This window comes from Alosa pseudoharengus, unplaced genomic scaffold, assembly GCF_046254945.1.
Source record: "Alosa pseudoharengus isolate Yale_2024_CS ecotype anadromous, Long Island Sound unplaced genomic scaffold, YU_APseudo_1.1 YU_APseudo_1.1_scf_9, whole genome shotgun sequence".
NCBI classification, from domain to species: domain Eukaryota; kingdom Metazoa; phylum Chordata; class Actinopteri; order Clupeiformes; family Clupeidae; genus Alosa; species Alosa pseudoharengus.
The window spans coordinates 20,129,371-20,146,044 of record NW_027468881.1 but is presented as its reverse complement, the minus strand read 5'-3'; the positions used below and the strand labels follow the sequence as shown (position 1 = coordinate 20,146,044).

The window sequence follows — 16,674 nt, the reverse complement described above, 5'->3', positions numbered from 1 at the left end:
AACTTACCGCATGTCCAAGAAGGGGGACTGGGAGAGCCCAGGAAATGAGTCCATTACTGCAGCAGAGGGCAGAGACCCAGACAAGGATGTGCCTGCATGAACAATAATTGTAAATCAAACATAATGGAAAAGCAAATATAGAAACTGCTACCACTTGTGCCATATCAGACTACGAATAACCGTTGGAATGACTAAGAAGGCATCACTTTGGAGTATGGCATTCATCCATACCTGGCAGAAGGCCTCTCTGCGGGAGGCCGCCACGGTCTCCCTCTAGAATAGGCTTCACGCCGCCAAGAGGACACCCCTCCGATCCTCCCAGGATCTTCCGGAAAAATTGCTCAGAGTCCTGACTCTCAACTCCCTGCGGAAGACCTAAGGGCCAGGCAAAACCAAATTGTGCAATCAGTACAGGTTTGGTTTAAGAGATGCAATACAAAATACACTGGACATTAGGGAAGTGCTACCTTCACTCCTCTCTTTATCCTGTGCTTCAGCCTGATCTTTAAGCGAGGAGGACTGCCCTGTCATCTCTGAAACATGGAAATGGAGTTAGTACAAATGCACCAACTATAACAGATGGCTTATGAATCTTTCAACAGGGGACAGGTGGTGTCAGAATTTGACCTACCCGTCCCAGCTCCCTGAGATGTTGGTCCCGTACCTCCTTCATGCTTTAGCTGGAGAGCGGCACCCATCATTCTGTCCTTTGCGTCTGTTCCAAATATACACAGATTGAAATAATCACACTCACACCTTCCCCAGTGTTGGTAAAAATATTGCATACCAAAGTGAAACATGAGATCCAGTCACAAAGAAGTACAATCAAGATGCAAAAGCATTGCAAAACACGACTGAGATGGTGTTTACCTGGTTCCAGAGGCATAGGCCGAGGGCCTTGGCCAGCCAGAGGAGGTCGCAGTAGGCCCTGAGGATGTCTCTGGCCTGGTGGAACCAGGAGAGCTTTCTTACTCTGATCCAACAACGTCTTGCCAAAGAAAGCCTCCTGCATGGGGAACACACATATATTGAGGTTAGTCCTTTGAGTACAGGTATTCCAATCTCTAACCGCTCCTACAAACAGTTGTGTTCCGTCAACGCATGCCAGTGGGTGTTCCTGACGGTAGCTATGCAAATGACTTGAAGTATAACCGTAATTTGATTGGTTGGTGCCGTCAGTCGACTGGCTTGATTGGCCTGTGCCGTCTGTCGGTGCAGCAACAGCTTAACTTCTCAACGCGAGCGACGGGAGAAGTGCAACGCAATGGACCCATAATTCAGTTCGGCAACGGATGACGTGAGCCCATGTAAAATGAATGGGATGCGTCTCCAGCACTGCAACGCACGCAACTGTGTGTAGGAGCCGTAACACAATTGTATAGGGCAGGGGTGTCAAACATAAGTCCTGGGGGCCAGATCAGGCCCGCCAGCAGGTTTCACACGGCTCCCCAGATGTTTTGGGTAGGAAAGAAAAATAAAATAATAGAAAAATTAGAAGGAAAAAAAAAAAAGATATTCACATCCTGTTGTGGTCAACAATAGGTGGTGGGTTTACATGGACACTTTTATTTCGATTAGAATCGGATTAAAAATTACGCATATAAACACCTTGATCGGAATAAAACTGCCAATCTGATTAAAATTTTAATCGGAATGGAAGGGGTGGTGTATTTCGATTGAACAGCCATGTATATAGTCAATTGGGTTGTCTGCTGTAGCTTCTCAAACAAAAGCAAAGCTGCAAAGTCTATTCAATCAAAGATTCTAGAGCGCTTGAGAGCACCTGATCGGAATAGAACGTACCCCATGTAAACAGATGGCACGATTTTTTCATTCAGAATAGTTTAATCGGAATGACAAAAAAACTGTCCATGTAAACCCACCCCACCATGTGTAATATGCAATATCTGAAAAATACGATAAATTGCTTAAACCTAGCACAAACCATTCTCAGGGAAGAGGAGGCTGAAAAAACTGGCATGGAAGTAGGATATTTCAAGAGAGAAAGAGCAGTATATGAGAGCAGTACATGATTTGTATTTGTTTGCCTATAAGTGGGTATAGTAAAAGGAACATATCATCAAACACTCTGATACCCATGCAGAAAAATGATAATGACCATGAGAATGACAGCCCCCACGAGGTCTCATTTCAACAAATCCGGCCCACTGCCTAATATGAGTTTGACACCCCTGGTATATGGGGTGGTTTCAAACATATAAAAGAGGTTAGTACCTGCAGGTAAGCAGGGAACATATCTTCCAGCTTGCTCTTCTTCCGCCCCCGTCGCTTTTTGGCTTGCTCCCCTTCACCTTCCCCGGTCTTCACCTCTGGGGGTCCATCCATGGGAGTGTCTGGATGTGCACCTGACAGGCAGTAGGGAAGCAAAACAATCATCAGAAACTGTTTATGTGGATTCCCTTGACTCTTCTAGAAAATAACTCTTTCCCGTACCATCCTCCAGTTTGGTCTCATGAGGTTGGCCATCTGCTCCTCCCTCCCCTGAGAGAGCCGCGATCTGGCCCTTCCTCATCCTTGTGTGACACTTCCTCTGCCGCACCATGAACCCGCCAATTCCTAGCAACACAGACCAGTTCATTAGCGACAGCACATTCAATTTCACCAATTCAGCGGAGTGAAAGCAACCTGACCATGTCTTACCTGGCCTGTATGGTTTTCTTTTTCTCTTTTTCCCATCATCCGTCTCCTCTACTCCTCCCTTGAGTCCCTCAGGGTCCGCCATGCCGTCAGCACATCCTTCTGCTCCTTCCCTTTCTGCTCCTCCCTCCCGGTCAGGACTCCCAGGAGCCTCCAGCTTTGGCTCGCACTCCATTGGCTCTCCACAGCCTTTGGAAGAATGATTACAGAAACCAAATGAGCCTTCATGGCCACTTCCGTGGATGCACTGCATAAATCAGAGACAAGCACCTCCAATGGTGCCAACACTAGAGTGTAAGGTGTGTGTGTGTGTGTGTGTGTGTGTGTGTGTGTGTGTGTGTGTGTGTGTAGAGAGAAGAACCCTGACCTTTGCCCTCCTCTCCGTCTACCTCCTTAAGCTCAAGGCTGTCCTGGACCTCCCCACACAGGGTCCCAAGGCGAGAGCGGCGCTGACGACGCTTGTGCAAGGGTGACATGGAGAGGCTACGGAGCAGGGACATGCCCGACTCGGTCAGCCACACGCCTTCCAGACGGTAGAACTGGGGCTCTGTGGGAGGAGACACAAGAGAGGTCAGTGCTACATACACAAAGGCTGATTTCAACAACCATGTACCTGCATTCCTCAAAACAAAAAGAGAGAAACTGCAAAGATAAACACCTTTTTAAAAACAAACAGTCATGAGACAACAACTAGGCAAGGAACATAAACTAGGCGTGGGAAACACTCACCCGGCTCTTTGATCTTAAAAGCCGACATCATGGGGGAAACCACTGGTGGAGGAAAATAGGATACATTAACAGGGTAAACTACAACAGCAACCTTATGTATGTTTTTTAAATCACCTTCGAGATCTTCTGTATAACTGAGAGGCGCTCACTTACCCACAGGCTTGGGCACATAGGGAATGCAAGCAGTGCAGGCAAATCCTTCATCAGATGCCTGTTCTACCTCATCCTCAGTGTAGAGACTTTCACACACAGCATGCACCCATCTGTGGGGAAAAGAAGTCAGAAGATGCACCAATCAACCCATGACGACCACATTAACAGACAAACGTGGTGCAGTCTTAAGTCATAAAAAAGAAAGTCACAGGGAAGACAACCTAATACATATGCGCATGAATGAATCACATTTCCATTTTAAAATATAACCTCTGTGTGTATATATGTGTGTGCGTGTGTGTGTGTGTGTGCTTGCGCTCACCTGTCACAGTGCTGGCACTGAAGCAGTAGCTCCTCCTCCTTGAAATTCTCTCGGCACACAGGGCAGGTGACCAGGCTGGCACAGGGGCCACAGTGGGTGTAGTTGTTCTGCCACTCGCAGTGGAACCCCGGGGAGCTGGCACCACACTGCATGCAGCACACACACCTGCACGGGCATGACAGCAAAGCGGTCAGAGAGGAGCAACTGCAGTGGGCATAAGGAACTGTTGACCAGCTAACACGTCCTACGACGGTGTAATGCATTTAATTTATATACAATGCATTTAATTACATAGTGATTTAGCAGATGCTTTTATCCAAAGCCACTTACATACGTTAGTTATATTACAAGGACCATTGTTTTCTGAGCAACTCAGATTTAAGTGCCTTGCTCATGGGCACAACGTTGGAACGGTGGAGCCGAAACTCTTCTGGCTGTATGCTAACCCAGCTCCTTAGCCACTACGCTACCACCGGCCATTTAATACATAATGCATTCAGCTTCATGTGGACATAAGCTGGTACATAAAGAGACTCCTGGATCATTAGTCATGTCTGTCTTTGTTAACTGTAAAGCTCAAGCTGAATTTAGAACTCAAACTGCAAACAGCTGGAAAGGTGAGAAGTCGACAATTTTCTTCATGCATAAATAACGAATAAGCTAGCACAATATGCTGCAGTGCCAAACAGATGGGAAAAACTCATTTATAGACCTCACTACCTCCCTGATTTCGTTTTCTAGCCCCAACCACCGATTACCAAGTGATTTCAGCAGATCTTTTAAGAGAAATAAAATGTTTTAGTTAAATGAAGGGCTTCTGCACCATTTGCACTTCCAGCCCCCTTTCGGGACAGTGGTAAGGGGCGGGTCCAAGCAGTAGGTGTGGTAGCTGACATCACAGTCGTCACACAGTAGCAGGCGCGAGGGGTCCGAGGCCTTTCCACACACCTCACACACTATGCACTCCAGACAGCGCCAGCCCTTTCGCAACATCATCTTAGTGATCTGTGCACAGAAAGGTCAAAACCAGTCATACATTATTCATAGTTGATTATATTCATACAAAGAGAGAGCATAATGGGCAAAATCTGTGAATGTGTGCAGTCTGTTGCCCTGTGGTAGGGGGCATTAAGTGGCAGTGAATGAATGCTCACCTTGCTGTTGACGCAGTATGGATGGTAACACTGGGCACACTGGGCACAAGCGAGCAGCTGCCCTTCCACGCCTTTGCCAAAGCTACCACAGACCACACACATGTCCTACAGAAAGAGGAGGCCATTCAACTGTTAACACTCCTGAGCCAGTAAAACAGGGGTCAATGACGTGAGACGAAGTAGCGACTTACCTGCAGCAGGACAAATTTATCAGTGTTTGAAAAGAGCACCACTGTGTTTTGCATGGTGTCATCTTCCTCCTCCTCCGCCTCTTCCTTGCTCGGTCCAGTGTCTGTGGTCATACTCAGCTGCAGAGAAGGAGAGATCAGGTTCAGAGGACACAAGTGATGTCGGTGATGGGCTCAAACACTAGAGTGTTTACACGAAATCAGAACCCCCTTAACAGTAGCAGCTGAACAGAAATCCCCACCAACAGCATTTAGTAACCAGATCTGTGCATGAACAGGTGTAAGGGAAGAGAAAGTCCCACAAACTGATTAACTTCAACTGCTATTAGCAGCAGCAGGTGTGCTAGGCTAACGTACCAGGAAGGCGTCGATGCAGGAGGCCATGGCTTTTAGGCGCGACCGGCCACGGCCCCTTCCACTGCCACCGCCGCGAGGACGTCTCTTCCCTGGGAAACCGCTGCTCCGCCCCTAGGAAAGAACCAGCAAACACTGTTATCACCGAGTCCAAGATCCAAACCTTAGGTCAGTTACTACCAAGATACCCCCAACAGATGCCCCAGTATGCAGAGCTGGACGGTCCTTACCTGTCTGATGCGAGAGCGACCTGGGGAGCCGCGGCGCCTCACCTTCTCCCCATCCAGCTTGAGAGGGTCAAACGGCAGAGAGTCGTCCGTCTCTGTGAGCAGCGAGTCGGAGCGTGAACGGCCGGCCGGCATCAGGCTCAGGTCGGCGGAGTGCCCGTGCGGGTCATGCTCGGACGGGGAGCCCAGGAAGCCGCTGCTGCTCTCGTCGCCGTGGCTCATGTTGGACGCCTCGTCCAGCAGCAACTCCGGCTTGCAGCCCCCCTCGAGGGGATCCACCCGCCGCTTCCTTTTCACCCGCCGCACCACCTCTTCGTCGTCGTCGTCATCGTCCTCCTCGCCCGCCACAGGGCAGTCCTCTTCCTTCGCCGACGACTCCGCCAGGGCCTCCTCGTCCTCGTCCAGTGCCTCTTCGTCCTCCTCTGACTGCGCAGGCCTGTCCTCCGTGTGCAGAGAGGGAGTCGGCTCAGCCTGTTCCGCAGAGGGTTCCAACGCACCTTCTTGCGAGTCCTCGGCGAGCTCTGTAGGCCCTGCCTCCTCTGTGTCCATGGCAACAGGCTCAGCCTCTTGGCTGTCGGTTGGAGGGGTTGGTGGTCGGGGAGGAGACTTCCTGGAAGCTTCAGAAACAGCCACGTCTTCAGATGTTTCCTCCTTTCTCACCTCGGCGTCTTGCACAGGAGCCTCCTCTTCTTCCTCCTCCTCCTCCTCCTCCTCCGGCCCCAAGTGCCCCTCCGGTTCTCCCTCCACAGCGCTGCTTTGAGCTCCAGTCGTGCTGTCTGCCACATGGCTCTCTGGGCTGTCCCGGATGAGCTGGCTTTCAGCCTCCGGTCTGCTCTCCTCCTCACTGCTGGCAACAGTTAGGCAACTGGCTTCCTGTTCAACGCTTACACTTCCTTCTGTTGACAAAAGCATGACAGTTAAACAGCGCACTTCACATTTCTGCAAGAGCACAGTGTGCTTTTAAAACAAACAGTGCCAACACAAAACTATGGCGGAATTTTAACAATGTGACTCAAAAGCTCATCTCAGCAGCAGTTTTTCACAGAGACTGCTTCTAGAGTGCTGAAGTGATGGACTACTTTACCTGGAACTTCAGAGCTGACCGGAAGCTCATCGGATAGAGCTTCAGCAGGAAGGACAGTGGTGGCTTCTCCCTCCGCGTGGGACTCTGAGGGGGCTTCGCCTTCCACCGCATCCACCTGGAGCTCAACAGCTGTTTCTGTGGGAACCCCACTCTCCAACAGAGGCTTGGCCGGCGTCTGTCCCTCCTCACAAGGCTCTGGTGGAACTTCCCTTTCGGATTCGGATTGCACTGGGACTTCAGTTTCCACGGCACACTCAGAGGGGACCTCTGTGGCCTCAGCCTGAGGTCCCTCTTCCATGATCACTTCCTCGACTTTTGTCGTTCCAACCACCTCAGTGTCTGAGCCTACAGAGAGACACGAGTTCAACCACAGCGCAAAACTTCCAAGATGAGCCACAAATAAATTTCTACTAGCTGCACCACACTGTAACAAATCTTTGTTGAGGTTGTGAATTCTGGCAAGTGCTTTTTGAACCCTAAGACGCGTGCGTGAAAAATCAGAACTATAACCCAACAGCAGCACTTACCCAGCTCCATGGGCACCTCTTCCTCCGTCGTCGTCTTCTCCTCTTCCTCCTGTGCCATCGGAGCTGGAGCTGGAGCTTCTGCTGGGGCCTCAGGCGTGGCCTCTCGGCACAGCACACACACTGTTTTCTCCTCCAACGCGCCGACCACAGCACACTCTGGGTGCACCCATCTGCACAGTTCAAAGAAAATGAGGCATTCCGAAATCAAAAACTAAGGACAACATGCATTGGACACAAGCTCCTTAAGGCACATTAATTTGTATGGTCATTATCCAGCCTGTAAATGTGAGCCAATGAACTGCAATCCTAACAGAGTTTAATGGCAGATTTCCTGACTTTAACTCGGTCCTATACCTGAACCCAAGACAAAGTATGATTTTGCAGTTCTCTAAGATGTGGTTTAAAGTCAAGCTTACAAGCTTGAGATAGCACTCTACCGTTACATACAGAAACTGTCCAACATGGTGGAAGGGCTTGGTGGGTACGGACCTGTGGCAGGTGCTGCATCTGTGTGGCAGTGTGGCGGGGGGTTCACTGCTCTTACTGCACACGCCACAGACAGTGAGGCGCCGTTGCTGGCACGCCTCACATACGGCATAGCTCTCAAACCACTGGGCCTCGCCTGGAAGGCTGAGCCCACTCGCCCCACAGTCACTGCACATACGACACCTCTGTATGTAGGAGGGAGAGAGAGAGAGAGAGAGAGAGAGAGAGAGAGAAAGGTCAAACAGGGCAACAGACTAACAGATGGTGTATATGAACTTTTACATGACCAATATAAAACCAAGGAGAATCGTAACAGGTCAGCCATTCAATGCAGCTTTAACTGCTTTAGCTGAAACAAAACCAGCACTACAAATGAGTCACTATACAATGACCGTATACTTAAAATATACACTAACAGTACTCTTACCCGGCATTTCCAGGAGTCGGGAGGCACAGAGTCCATGGCTGGCTGTAGACAGAATGTGTGGTAGCCCTTATCACATGCATCACACACCAGCATCTTGGAGTCCTCCCCTGGTTGTCTGGTAAATAGAAGAATAGCATAATTGTGTACAGGGTGAAAATGTCTTGATTTGTCCTCTGATGATGTAATCATAAATCCAAAGGCACTCCATGGTATCAAAACTTTACCAATACCATAACCAACCAAATTCATTTATCTTGCGAACAGGGCAGGTTGTGATTGCTTTGTGTGCTATGAAAAATACATAAAAGTGAATTTGTGCATGACTTATTGTTCCAAAGGCATTCACTGAAGTGCCAATCAGACACTTAATCAAATACTTTATTTCATTCCAGCTTCACTGTGCACTGAAATGATATAGACCAGTGTTTCTCAAACTTTTTCAGACCAAGGACCACTTAACCAATAAAAAAATAATAATAATAAAATTTAAAAAAATAAAAAATAAAATAAAAAAACAACTCACGGACCACCTAGCTTAAAAATAAATAAATAAATAAATAAAAAAAGAGTAGACCTACTTCAACAGTATACTACACAATAGGCCTACTCACTGAATCACCTTGCTTAAACTGGCATAAATTACATAGGCTGTGTTGCAGAACTGTTTGAATTTACATACAAGTTAGTTCAATATTGCAAACAACTTATCTATATTATATTTTACCATTTCTGCTCGCAGACCACTTTGGATAGCTTGCGGACCACTAGCGGTCCCCGGACCACACTTTGAGAAACACTGATATAGACCAAGGCAAATTACAGACAATAGAAGGAAGCTGTGGTCAAGAAGTGTAGTGATGGGGCTGGTGCTTACCTGCAGGTCTGACACACTTTACACTCAGGACACTGCCAGCCTGAACGCTGCAGCGGCGTGGCACTGATCTCCAGACAGGCCGCATGGTAGTGCTGCCCACAGCCCGTACAGTATAACAGCCCTAACAACTCCCCTGCAGAGTCGCACACAGCGCAACGCGCTTCTTCCCCCGCTGTAACACACACACACACACACACACACACACACACAACAGGTTTAATATAACACATACATACATAAAACTATGACTCTGACTCGAGGGGAACGCAGTCACTTACCAATCTCCTCTGCCTTATCTATGTGCTCCGGACAGAGGAGGGCTAAAAGCTTCATGGACTGGAAAGAGCCACTGGCTGCTGAGCAGGGGAAGTGGTAAAACCGTGAGCACCCGTCCGCCTGGCACCGGATGGTAGCTCCCAGTCTTTTACAATAGTCACACAGCTGCACCAAGACAGGACAGTAAACACAGAGTATAATCAGAATCTTGGAATCTATAGAACAGGTAGCTTCACAGGTGAAGTGATCTGAAGTGGGACATACCCGTTGTATCCCTGAGATGACCGCCGTATCCACGTTCTCAAATTCCTGGTCCTCGCCATCCGCCTGCCTCACGCCATCAGACCACACCGCACACCAGTGGTGCACCCAGCAGCTTCCTGTGACCAAGAGAAACCATTACTCCACTCGTGGATGGCCACACAATATCCAACATCATCCCATATGTGCGTGCCAAGGACAGACCCTACATAATGGAGATTTATGGAGCTTGGGGCACAATGTAATGGCAGGTCTATCAAGATCATACCCGTGTCATCAAACAGCGTGGCCAGACAGCTGGAGTCGGAGAATCCGATGGAAGACAGGTCGTCGTTTCCGGCCTCAGGCAAGACAGGAGCGGGGAGCTCCAAGGCGGGCCGGTCAGAGGAGGGCCCAAATCGCCGGAGCTCTCGTTGTCCGTGCAGGCTACGCTCCACACAGTTGCAGAGAGCACAGGCTCTTGAGCTCTCCCTGCAGAGGGAAAATGAGACCGAACAGACATGAATTCTACCACCGTCCGTCCCCTTGTGTCTTCCTCCATAAATAAATTAAATAGTAATAAATTCACCCTAGAGTAAATCTAAAATGAATCTAAAAAGAAAAAGCCCATAATGTTTAAAGTCAAGGGCAACGTACACATTAAAATGGCTGCAGTTTTATGTTATTCATCAAGCACTTTAATCTTCAGCCTATCAAAATAAATTGGTAATGCAACCGAATATACAACAATGGAGCAAGAAGACATGTTCTCCATTACCAGTGACAAGAGAAAAGTGAATTTCTCAAATCTAAGTCAAACATCTCTACAAATTCTGTTCTAGACAAAAGCCTGTAGTAGCAGTGGCTCTCAGCAGAGGCAACAGTGTTTAATTGATACGACTATAACTTTAAAACAGAACAGATAGCATCTTGGACAAGCAGTGCTACAAAACTGGTCTTTATGAGGCTCTTAAACACTTTTTTTAAGATGAATACAATATAATTTTGAGGCCCACTTCTAAAAGTCCCATTTACTTTTCCTATCAAAAAATAAATACACATTTCTAGTAGTTACAATTAATGTAATGGTTAATTTCACCGTTGCATATGTTGATGCTTGCAGCCAACCTTAACACACCTTACTGCTATATCCGACTTAGTGCAAATGGCACACCACAAAGAAAGAAAAGTGAGCAAACACTGGCACATAAATGCAAAGCACTTTCATTTACACTCACAGAAGATGTTGCATTCCTACTGTTAACCCTATTCAAAATATGACAACTCAACGGATTATTTTTAAACATTCTTACACAGGTGCACTGGAAGTCTCCACAGTAGTGTTAGAAGTGTCCTCCGTGACAACAGGGACATCAACCTCCCCCTCTGGCAGGACGCTTGGGTTTGGGGGGGCACCATCATCAGCTGGGGAAAGGGAAGCAATATGTTGGCCACACTCCAGGATCAATTACACCACAGCTCCATCATATCCAAAGCATTCCCTACTTCACAACTGCCTCTCATTCCATTGCAAAAAAAGTACACCAACAAGAGAAACAGAGACAATAACACCCATTAAATACCTTATATAGGTATTATAGGCGACATTAAGGGCCTTGCTGAGACCACCCAATAGTGTAATAAGCCTACAGTCACAAACAAATAGTAATCGTCTTTAAGAAAAGCTTTTTAACTATTTTAAAAGTAATTACGTAATTAATAATGATAGGTCCCTTTAGCATAGAGCACAAGAGGTAAACAAACCTCAATATGAAGCTTCCAACACACTCCATCACCTTAAAGATGTTTATGGAAGGGGGGGTGGGGGTGACCCAAGTATTTTAAATCATAACCCATTCCAAAAGAATTACATTTTGGTGCAGCTGTGCATTTTCAGTTTGTGCAATTTTACTCACTCTTACTTTACTTTTTTGTTATACTATTTACGTACCTGCCGTTTCAGAATCATTCTCTTCGCAGTTTGATTTCTGCTCGTCCATACCTTCTCCAGAAGTTGATCTCTTTCGCAGAGATCTGGAAGACATACATGGACCGACTGAGTTAAAAATGTAGAATACTCACCCGCGCAAAAAATAGGGCGTTAGCACTGGTGACTTGAGATGCGCACAAGTGCAACGTGCACCATAGACTACACCAAGTTCCATGTGTCAAAGAAATAAAGACAAAGGCTTCAAAGCCTAATGGGATTTACTTGTTCAGAGTCGCCCATTGTATTCAAAGGCACGAAATGCATGGGACATATGGCTCACGACTTAGTAACCACAAATATCCATGTTTGATTAAGGTTCACGGTTAAATATACCATGTCCAAACATTAAACATGGGGTCTGATTGTAAGTTAAAACAATGCAAGATACACATTACTGATACAAGAAAAGTTATTTACATGAGCCACCGAGAAAAATTCCGACAGTGCAAAAACACAGAAAAGTATCATACGAATACGACTAACGTTACAGACCATCACAAAGCGCATTCCTCCATTTATTGCACCATGCCAGTAAACCGTGTGTATTCCGGGAGCTGAATTAAATATTGCATAAATATAAAATAAGCTTAATTTGCTTCGTGCGTCTTCGGCCAGTTGGCCGCGCAACCTTGCTATCGCTGGCTAATGTGGAGCCTGCTAACCGGGGTTAGCCAACAAACTCTGCATAAATAGCTAGTCAGTTGCTAGCCAAACGAATTAAAAGTATTCTGACGAATTTGTTTTAGTTGCATTCTTGCAATGTATGCTTTTAAATGACGCAAGTTACTTCAAAATGACAATAAATGATATCGGAACTGAAATGATGTTTACTTTAAATAAAACAACCCTAAAGCGAGATACACAAAGAAAATGTAACTTCCGTGTGCAACACTTCCTGTGACAGCAATGACATTACCGTGTAGAAACATCAGAGACTTCTACAGTTCCGCATATAGTTAAAGGGCAACAGTGAATTCGTTAAAATAAAAATACTTGAAATCGGTTGATTTTTCAGGGAAAACATGTGCATATTACCAAATTATGGGTAGGTAACGCCAGAAAGTATTTCCAGCAGTAGCCTATTTCGTTTGATAATCACACAGACAGAACCATTGTTGACGTGTTAACAGTAATATATGGTCATAAATGCACATGTATGCCTTGCCCACATGAACGCCACACCTGCTTCATCACTCTCAAAAACAACGTTCCTGACCCTAATTGACCACAAGCCATATCGTTCAGCAGGCGGAACACTAAGCAAACCCATCAGTCCTCCAACTCCAGCAAAACGGGCACTCAGGTTTTACTGCACTGCACTATATATATACCTGGTTACACGTCCCAACATTAAGAGGATGTTTTTTTTTTTTTTTTAATCTTTAGTTAAATCTTGATCTGAAACAGGCCGTGCATGACGTTAAAATGTGTACCACACAAACATACAGCGACGATGAACCGGTAATTCTATCGTAATAAAAGCGGTAGATTATCCGTTGATTATCAATGTATGCTTTAGGCAAATGTTTACTAAGCATTCTCAGTTGATAATAAAATAAAACATATTTTAATTATTACTCCCTGTGCTATCGAAACTCGCTGTACAATAACAGAACTTAAGCCTTCAGAAATAATAAATGTGCTAATTTTAACACCAAAAAATGAACAAAGACATTGTGAACATTACGTAATTAAGAGAGAACTTACTTTTTCGACTTTTATTTGAAAGAAACAACATCCTATACCAAGGTGCGCATGTTTGGAAAACCGACTAAGGGCGTTCAAAACAATGTTAGGAATTGATATGACTGAGGGAAGAGGGGTAGCCATTACAACCTAATTAACGAGCCATCTTGTTCATCATTATACAGTAACAAGTCATTCCACTAATAATAAAACAAAGACCCATTGCGATACATGAAACTTGAATTTCGATAAAACATCAACGCTATTTGGCCCAACTTGAACAGTACTGAATGTGATTACAAAACATTAGCAAATTCTCGAGTGCATTAACATTAGATGTTTTCAAGTCTGCTTGTACATCTCGAATCTCAACCCAGATTTATCATCGTCGCGACGAGCTAACACAACAGGAAATTTCGCGGACAAACCAGTTTGATAAGGCCTCGAAACGCGGACAGATTGGCCTGCAATAGAGGTGTCGAAAATATTTAATTCTGTTCGACACAACAGTTAACAACATACAAAGTACGACAACAGGGTTTGTCATGTAGACCACGTTAGATTACCCTTCCTTCACTAATGAGTACTCGTCGGCAAACAGCACTCACAAGTAAACGACGCAATCAAGTACAATTTTAGACTAGCACGCTAACTTCAGCTAGCGTTACATTTAGCGATGTGGTTATACATAAATTGACAGAATTAAAAGTGATCATTGGCTCAGCTGCCTCGTTGAGGCTATTGAAGGTAACAGTCCAGAAATATCACCGTTGTAAGCGTGATTGTGTTTTTATTCTTGAAGAAATAAAATGCATAAATGCACAGTCCTGGATATTTGATGTTATCTAGGTCACTTGTATCTAATATTGGTGAAAGTACGACTCAACATCGATGCCAGACCAAAACCAGGCTAGCTAACCAACCTTAATGTTAGCTGTGAGCTATCTATCGACATTTTCTCAACTTTCAGCGACAGTGGCACCCCAAACAGGCCTACGTGTGGCCAAGTTAGCAATTCACAAACTGTGCGTTCGTGAAACTTACTATATGGAAAACCACTATTGTTCAATTCAGATGGAAAATCTGATAATGTGTTGTCAAACAAGTATATACAGTGTATACTACAGCTCGAGACAAAGTTAGCCAGCTCGTCTCTTGATAGCTACCAAACTCCAGTTGTGATAACTAACGTTACCCGTATAACTGTTAATATGAAATGTTTTAACATGTTATAATAAGTGTAATTGAGCCTTAAAATGATTATTTAGCCCTTGTAAAAACTATTCAACCAATGCAGGTAACTTATGGCGAACTGAAACAATGACAACATTGCCAATAAATCCGACCAGCTAAAGGACCTTGCAAGCAACCAAAACTCAAATCTCTCTAATGGCTGTTTTCACTCTTGGGACGAATGCAACTCGGGTTGTTCGCGTATAAGACAACGGCACACAACCAAACACATGATCATATATAGCATTTTGTAGTTGCAGTTAGTTTCCCAAATGTAATTAATTTCGCAAGCTAGAACGTCCCATTTACTGATTTAACTGAATTAACATGTAGCCTGGCTAGCTACGAAAAACAGCTCAGCTAGCAAGGGAACGTATCAACAGACTGCATTTCTACGTTCTAACGTAATATTTCAACAGACATGTAGCTGCTACGAGGGCAGTTCAGTCATGCAGAGTTGCAGATAACGTTAGAACATTAATGACACAGGTTTTAGCCTAAAACCATTCTTAACATGTTAACAATTCTGCAAGATAGGATGGCGACTTGCAATAACCAAATTAACCCGTTGTATTCATTCGGTAGGCAAGCTAACGTTAGCTGTCTATCTTATTTTAACAGTTACTTTGTTAAGACCTTGTTGCGAGCTATGTACAAATGACTCCGGAAAGAAGTTCATTATTTTATATGGTACACACTTACCTTACAGTGCGATGCTCGTATGTTCATACATCAGAACAATCCAGACATTGATCGCTTGTAATAGTCTCATTTCACGTAGCTAGCTTGGCTAGCTAACCGGTTGCAGATGGGGGAAGTAAACGTTAGTACGTTGGTTCGACGGCTGGGTAGCTAACGTTAGCTGGCTATTAAAATAGGACAGCAGTTTCCGTTAGAGTTGATCCTGGTCATCATTTGGTGAAATCTGAATTTCAGTTTTAGGTTTGTTGACAGAACTCACCTACCCAGCATGTCTTACTGACTAGGCAGCTTTAAAAGACAGGGTAACGTTACAGTCTGACCAAACCAACCAGTTTGCTTTACTAGCTAACGTTAGCCATCCTGGCTATATAAAGTGTTAGCGAACATTTTCACTAACATAAACGTTGACTTCTGTCAGCAGAATAGTTCACCTTGCAGCAAGTTTTGCGAGACTGATGCTTTTACCACGAACCTTGTCGTCCAAGGATCTAAGAAGCATATACAGCTGTTACCACCCGAGGTTATTTCAATGCGTATCTATGTGGTTACCATCTGAACTTCTGCCACTGTCCTACTCTAGTCACCGCCACTTTGACTTCATTCAACAACACATCCACGCGAGTGACAGGGTGCGTGTGGTATAGCACCGCCAACTCGCTGTTAGCATTAGCTGGCTAATGCCATTACAACTCGGGCTGTTTATGTTTATTTGTAGGCTGTGTTAGCTGGAGTAAAGGACATTGACATTGTAATGTAAACATAGGAAATGTCCTGCCCCCGAGTGCTTAGAGTTCAATACAGTACTACTTTTGCCATTTTTAACTTGACCAGTTGGTGTTAAATGTTTTTCACTTCACCATCACGTTGATAAGAGATTTGGGCATCAGCTAAAATCCTCCCGCTAAGTAGCATGTCTCTGTTTAATGTCTGCAGGAAAACAAATATTTGCGTTAACAGTCAGCTACAGTCACATTCGCGAGGACCTCGTGTAAAGTATTTTTTAAATATATCTTGGGGAAACAGTTGTCGACCAGTAGGCCTATCTGTAGCCTACACCATATGGAGAGAGGATATTAAATGTAGTCCTTGATGTTATGCGTTCAAAAACAGAAGGGGCCAACGAGACCTAGCTTCTCAGATATGCTTCCTATGTTTGGTACTGTCGATGAGATTATACCTGACTGTACCGAAATTCGTGAAATGGTGCTTGTGCATGTGCAAACATTACTACATAACAATATTTAGCTTGCGCATAAAACTGTTCCTACGTGCGATGACAAATAGCAAATAACGTCGAGAGGGAAGTTAGCGTAGATTGAGGTTAGTAGAGCATTGGTGGCTAGGCTAAACGAGGAAACTGCAAA

General features: G+C 45.2%; 1 protein-coding gene across 6 annotated transcripts in view; it reads right to left on the bottom strand.

The window, feature by feature from the left end:
* The window catches only part of kmt2d (lysine (K)-specific methyltransferase 2D), a 44,525-nt gene extending 28,474 nt beyond the window's left edge, over window positions 1-16,051 (bottom strand). The window contains exons 1-28 of one of the 6 annotated variants that reach the window (XM_076277473.1): window positions 15,311-16,051; window positions 11,651-11,733; window positions 11,013-11,124; window positions 9,989-10,191; window positions 9,724-9,839; window positions 9,462-9,624; window positions 9,184-9,355; window positions 8,310-8,424; window positions 7,886-8,067; window positions 7,397-7,566; window positions 6,870-7,214; window positions 5,789-6,681; window positions 5,562-5,672; window positions 5,208-5,324; window positions 5,017-5,121; window positions 4,686-4,867; window positions 3,863-4,027; window positions 3,541-3,650; window positions 3,388-3,429; window positions 3,026-3,205; window positions 2,662-2,847; window positions 2,455-2,577; window positions 2,236-2,366; window positions 871-1,006; window positions 632-715; window positions 468-533; window positions 232-375; window positions 8-92 (exon numbers count right to left, since the gene is read on the bottom strand). In XM_076277473.1, the coding sequence (XP_076133588.1) occupies window positions 8-92; window positions 232-375; window positions 468-533; window positions 632-715; window positions 871-1,006; window positions 2,236-2,366; window positions 2,455-2,577; window positions 2,662-2,847; window positions 3,026-3,205; window positions 3,388-3,429; window positions 3,541-3,650; window positions 3,863-4,027; window positions 4,686-4,867; window positions 5,017-5,121; window positions 5,208-5,324; window positions 5,562-5,672; window positions 5,789-6,681; window positions 6,870-7,214; window positions 7,397-7,566; window positions 7,886-8,067; window positions 8,310-8,424; window positions 9,184-9,355; window positions 9,462-9,624; window positions 9,724-9,839; window positions 9,989-10,191; window positions 11,013-11,124; window positions 11,651-11,699 (4,487 nt within the window). In that variant the 5' untranslated portion in view covers window positions 11,700-11,733; window positions 15,311-16,051. Of the gene's footprint in view, window positions 1-7; window positions 93-231; window positions 376-467; window positions 534-631; window positions 716-870; window positions 1,007-2,235; window positions 2,367-2,454; window positions 2,578-2,661; window positions 2,848-3,025; window positions 3,206-3,387; window positions 3,430-3,540; window positions 3,651-3,862; window positions 4,028-4,685; window positions 4,868-5,016; window positions 5,122-5,207; window positions 5,325-5,561; window positions 5,673-5,788; window positions 6,682-6,869; window positions 7,215-7,396; window positions 7,567-7,885; window positions 8,068-8,309; window positions 8,425-9,183; window positions 9,356-9,461; window positions 9,625-9,723; window positions 9,840-9,988; window positions 10,192-11,012; window positions 11,125-11,650; window positions 11,734-12,181; window positions 13,374-13,396; window positions 14,498-15,310 lie in introns of those variants that run through there. The other 5 variants (XM_076277467.1, XM_076277472.1, XM_076277471.1 and 2 more) reach the window with 5 other exon arrangements.
* Window positions 16,052-16,674: the final 623 nt, after the last annotated feature.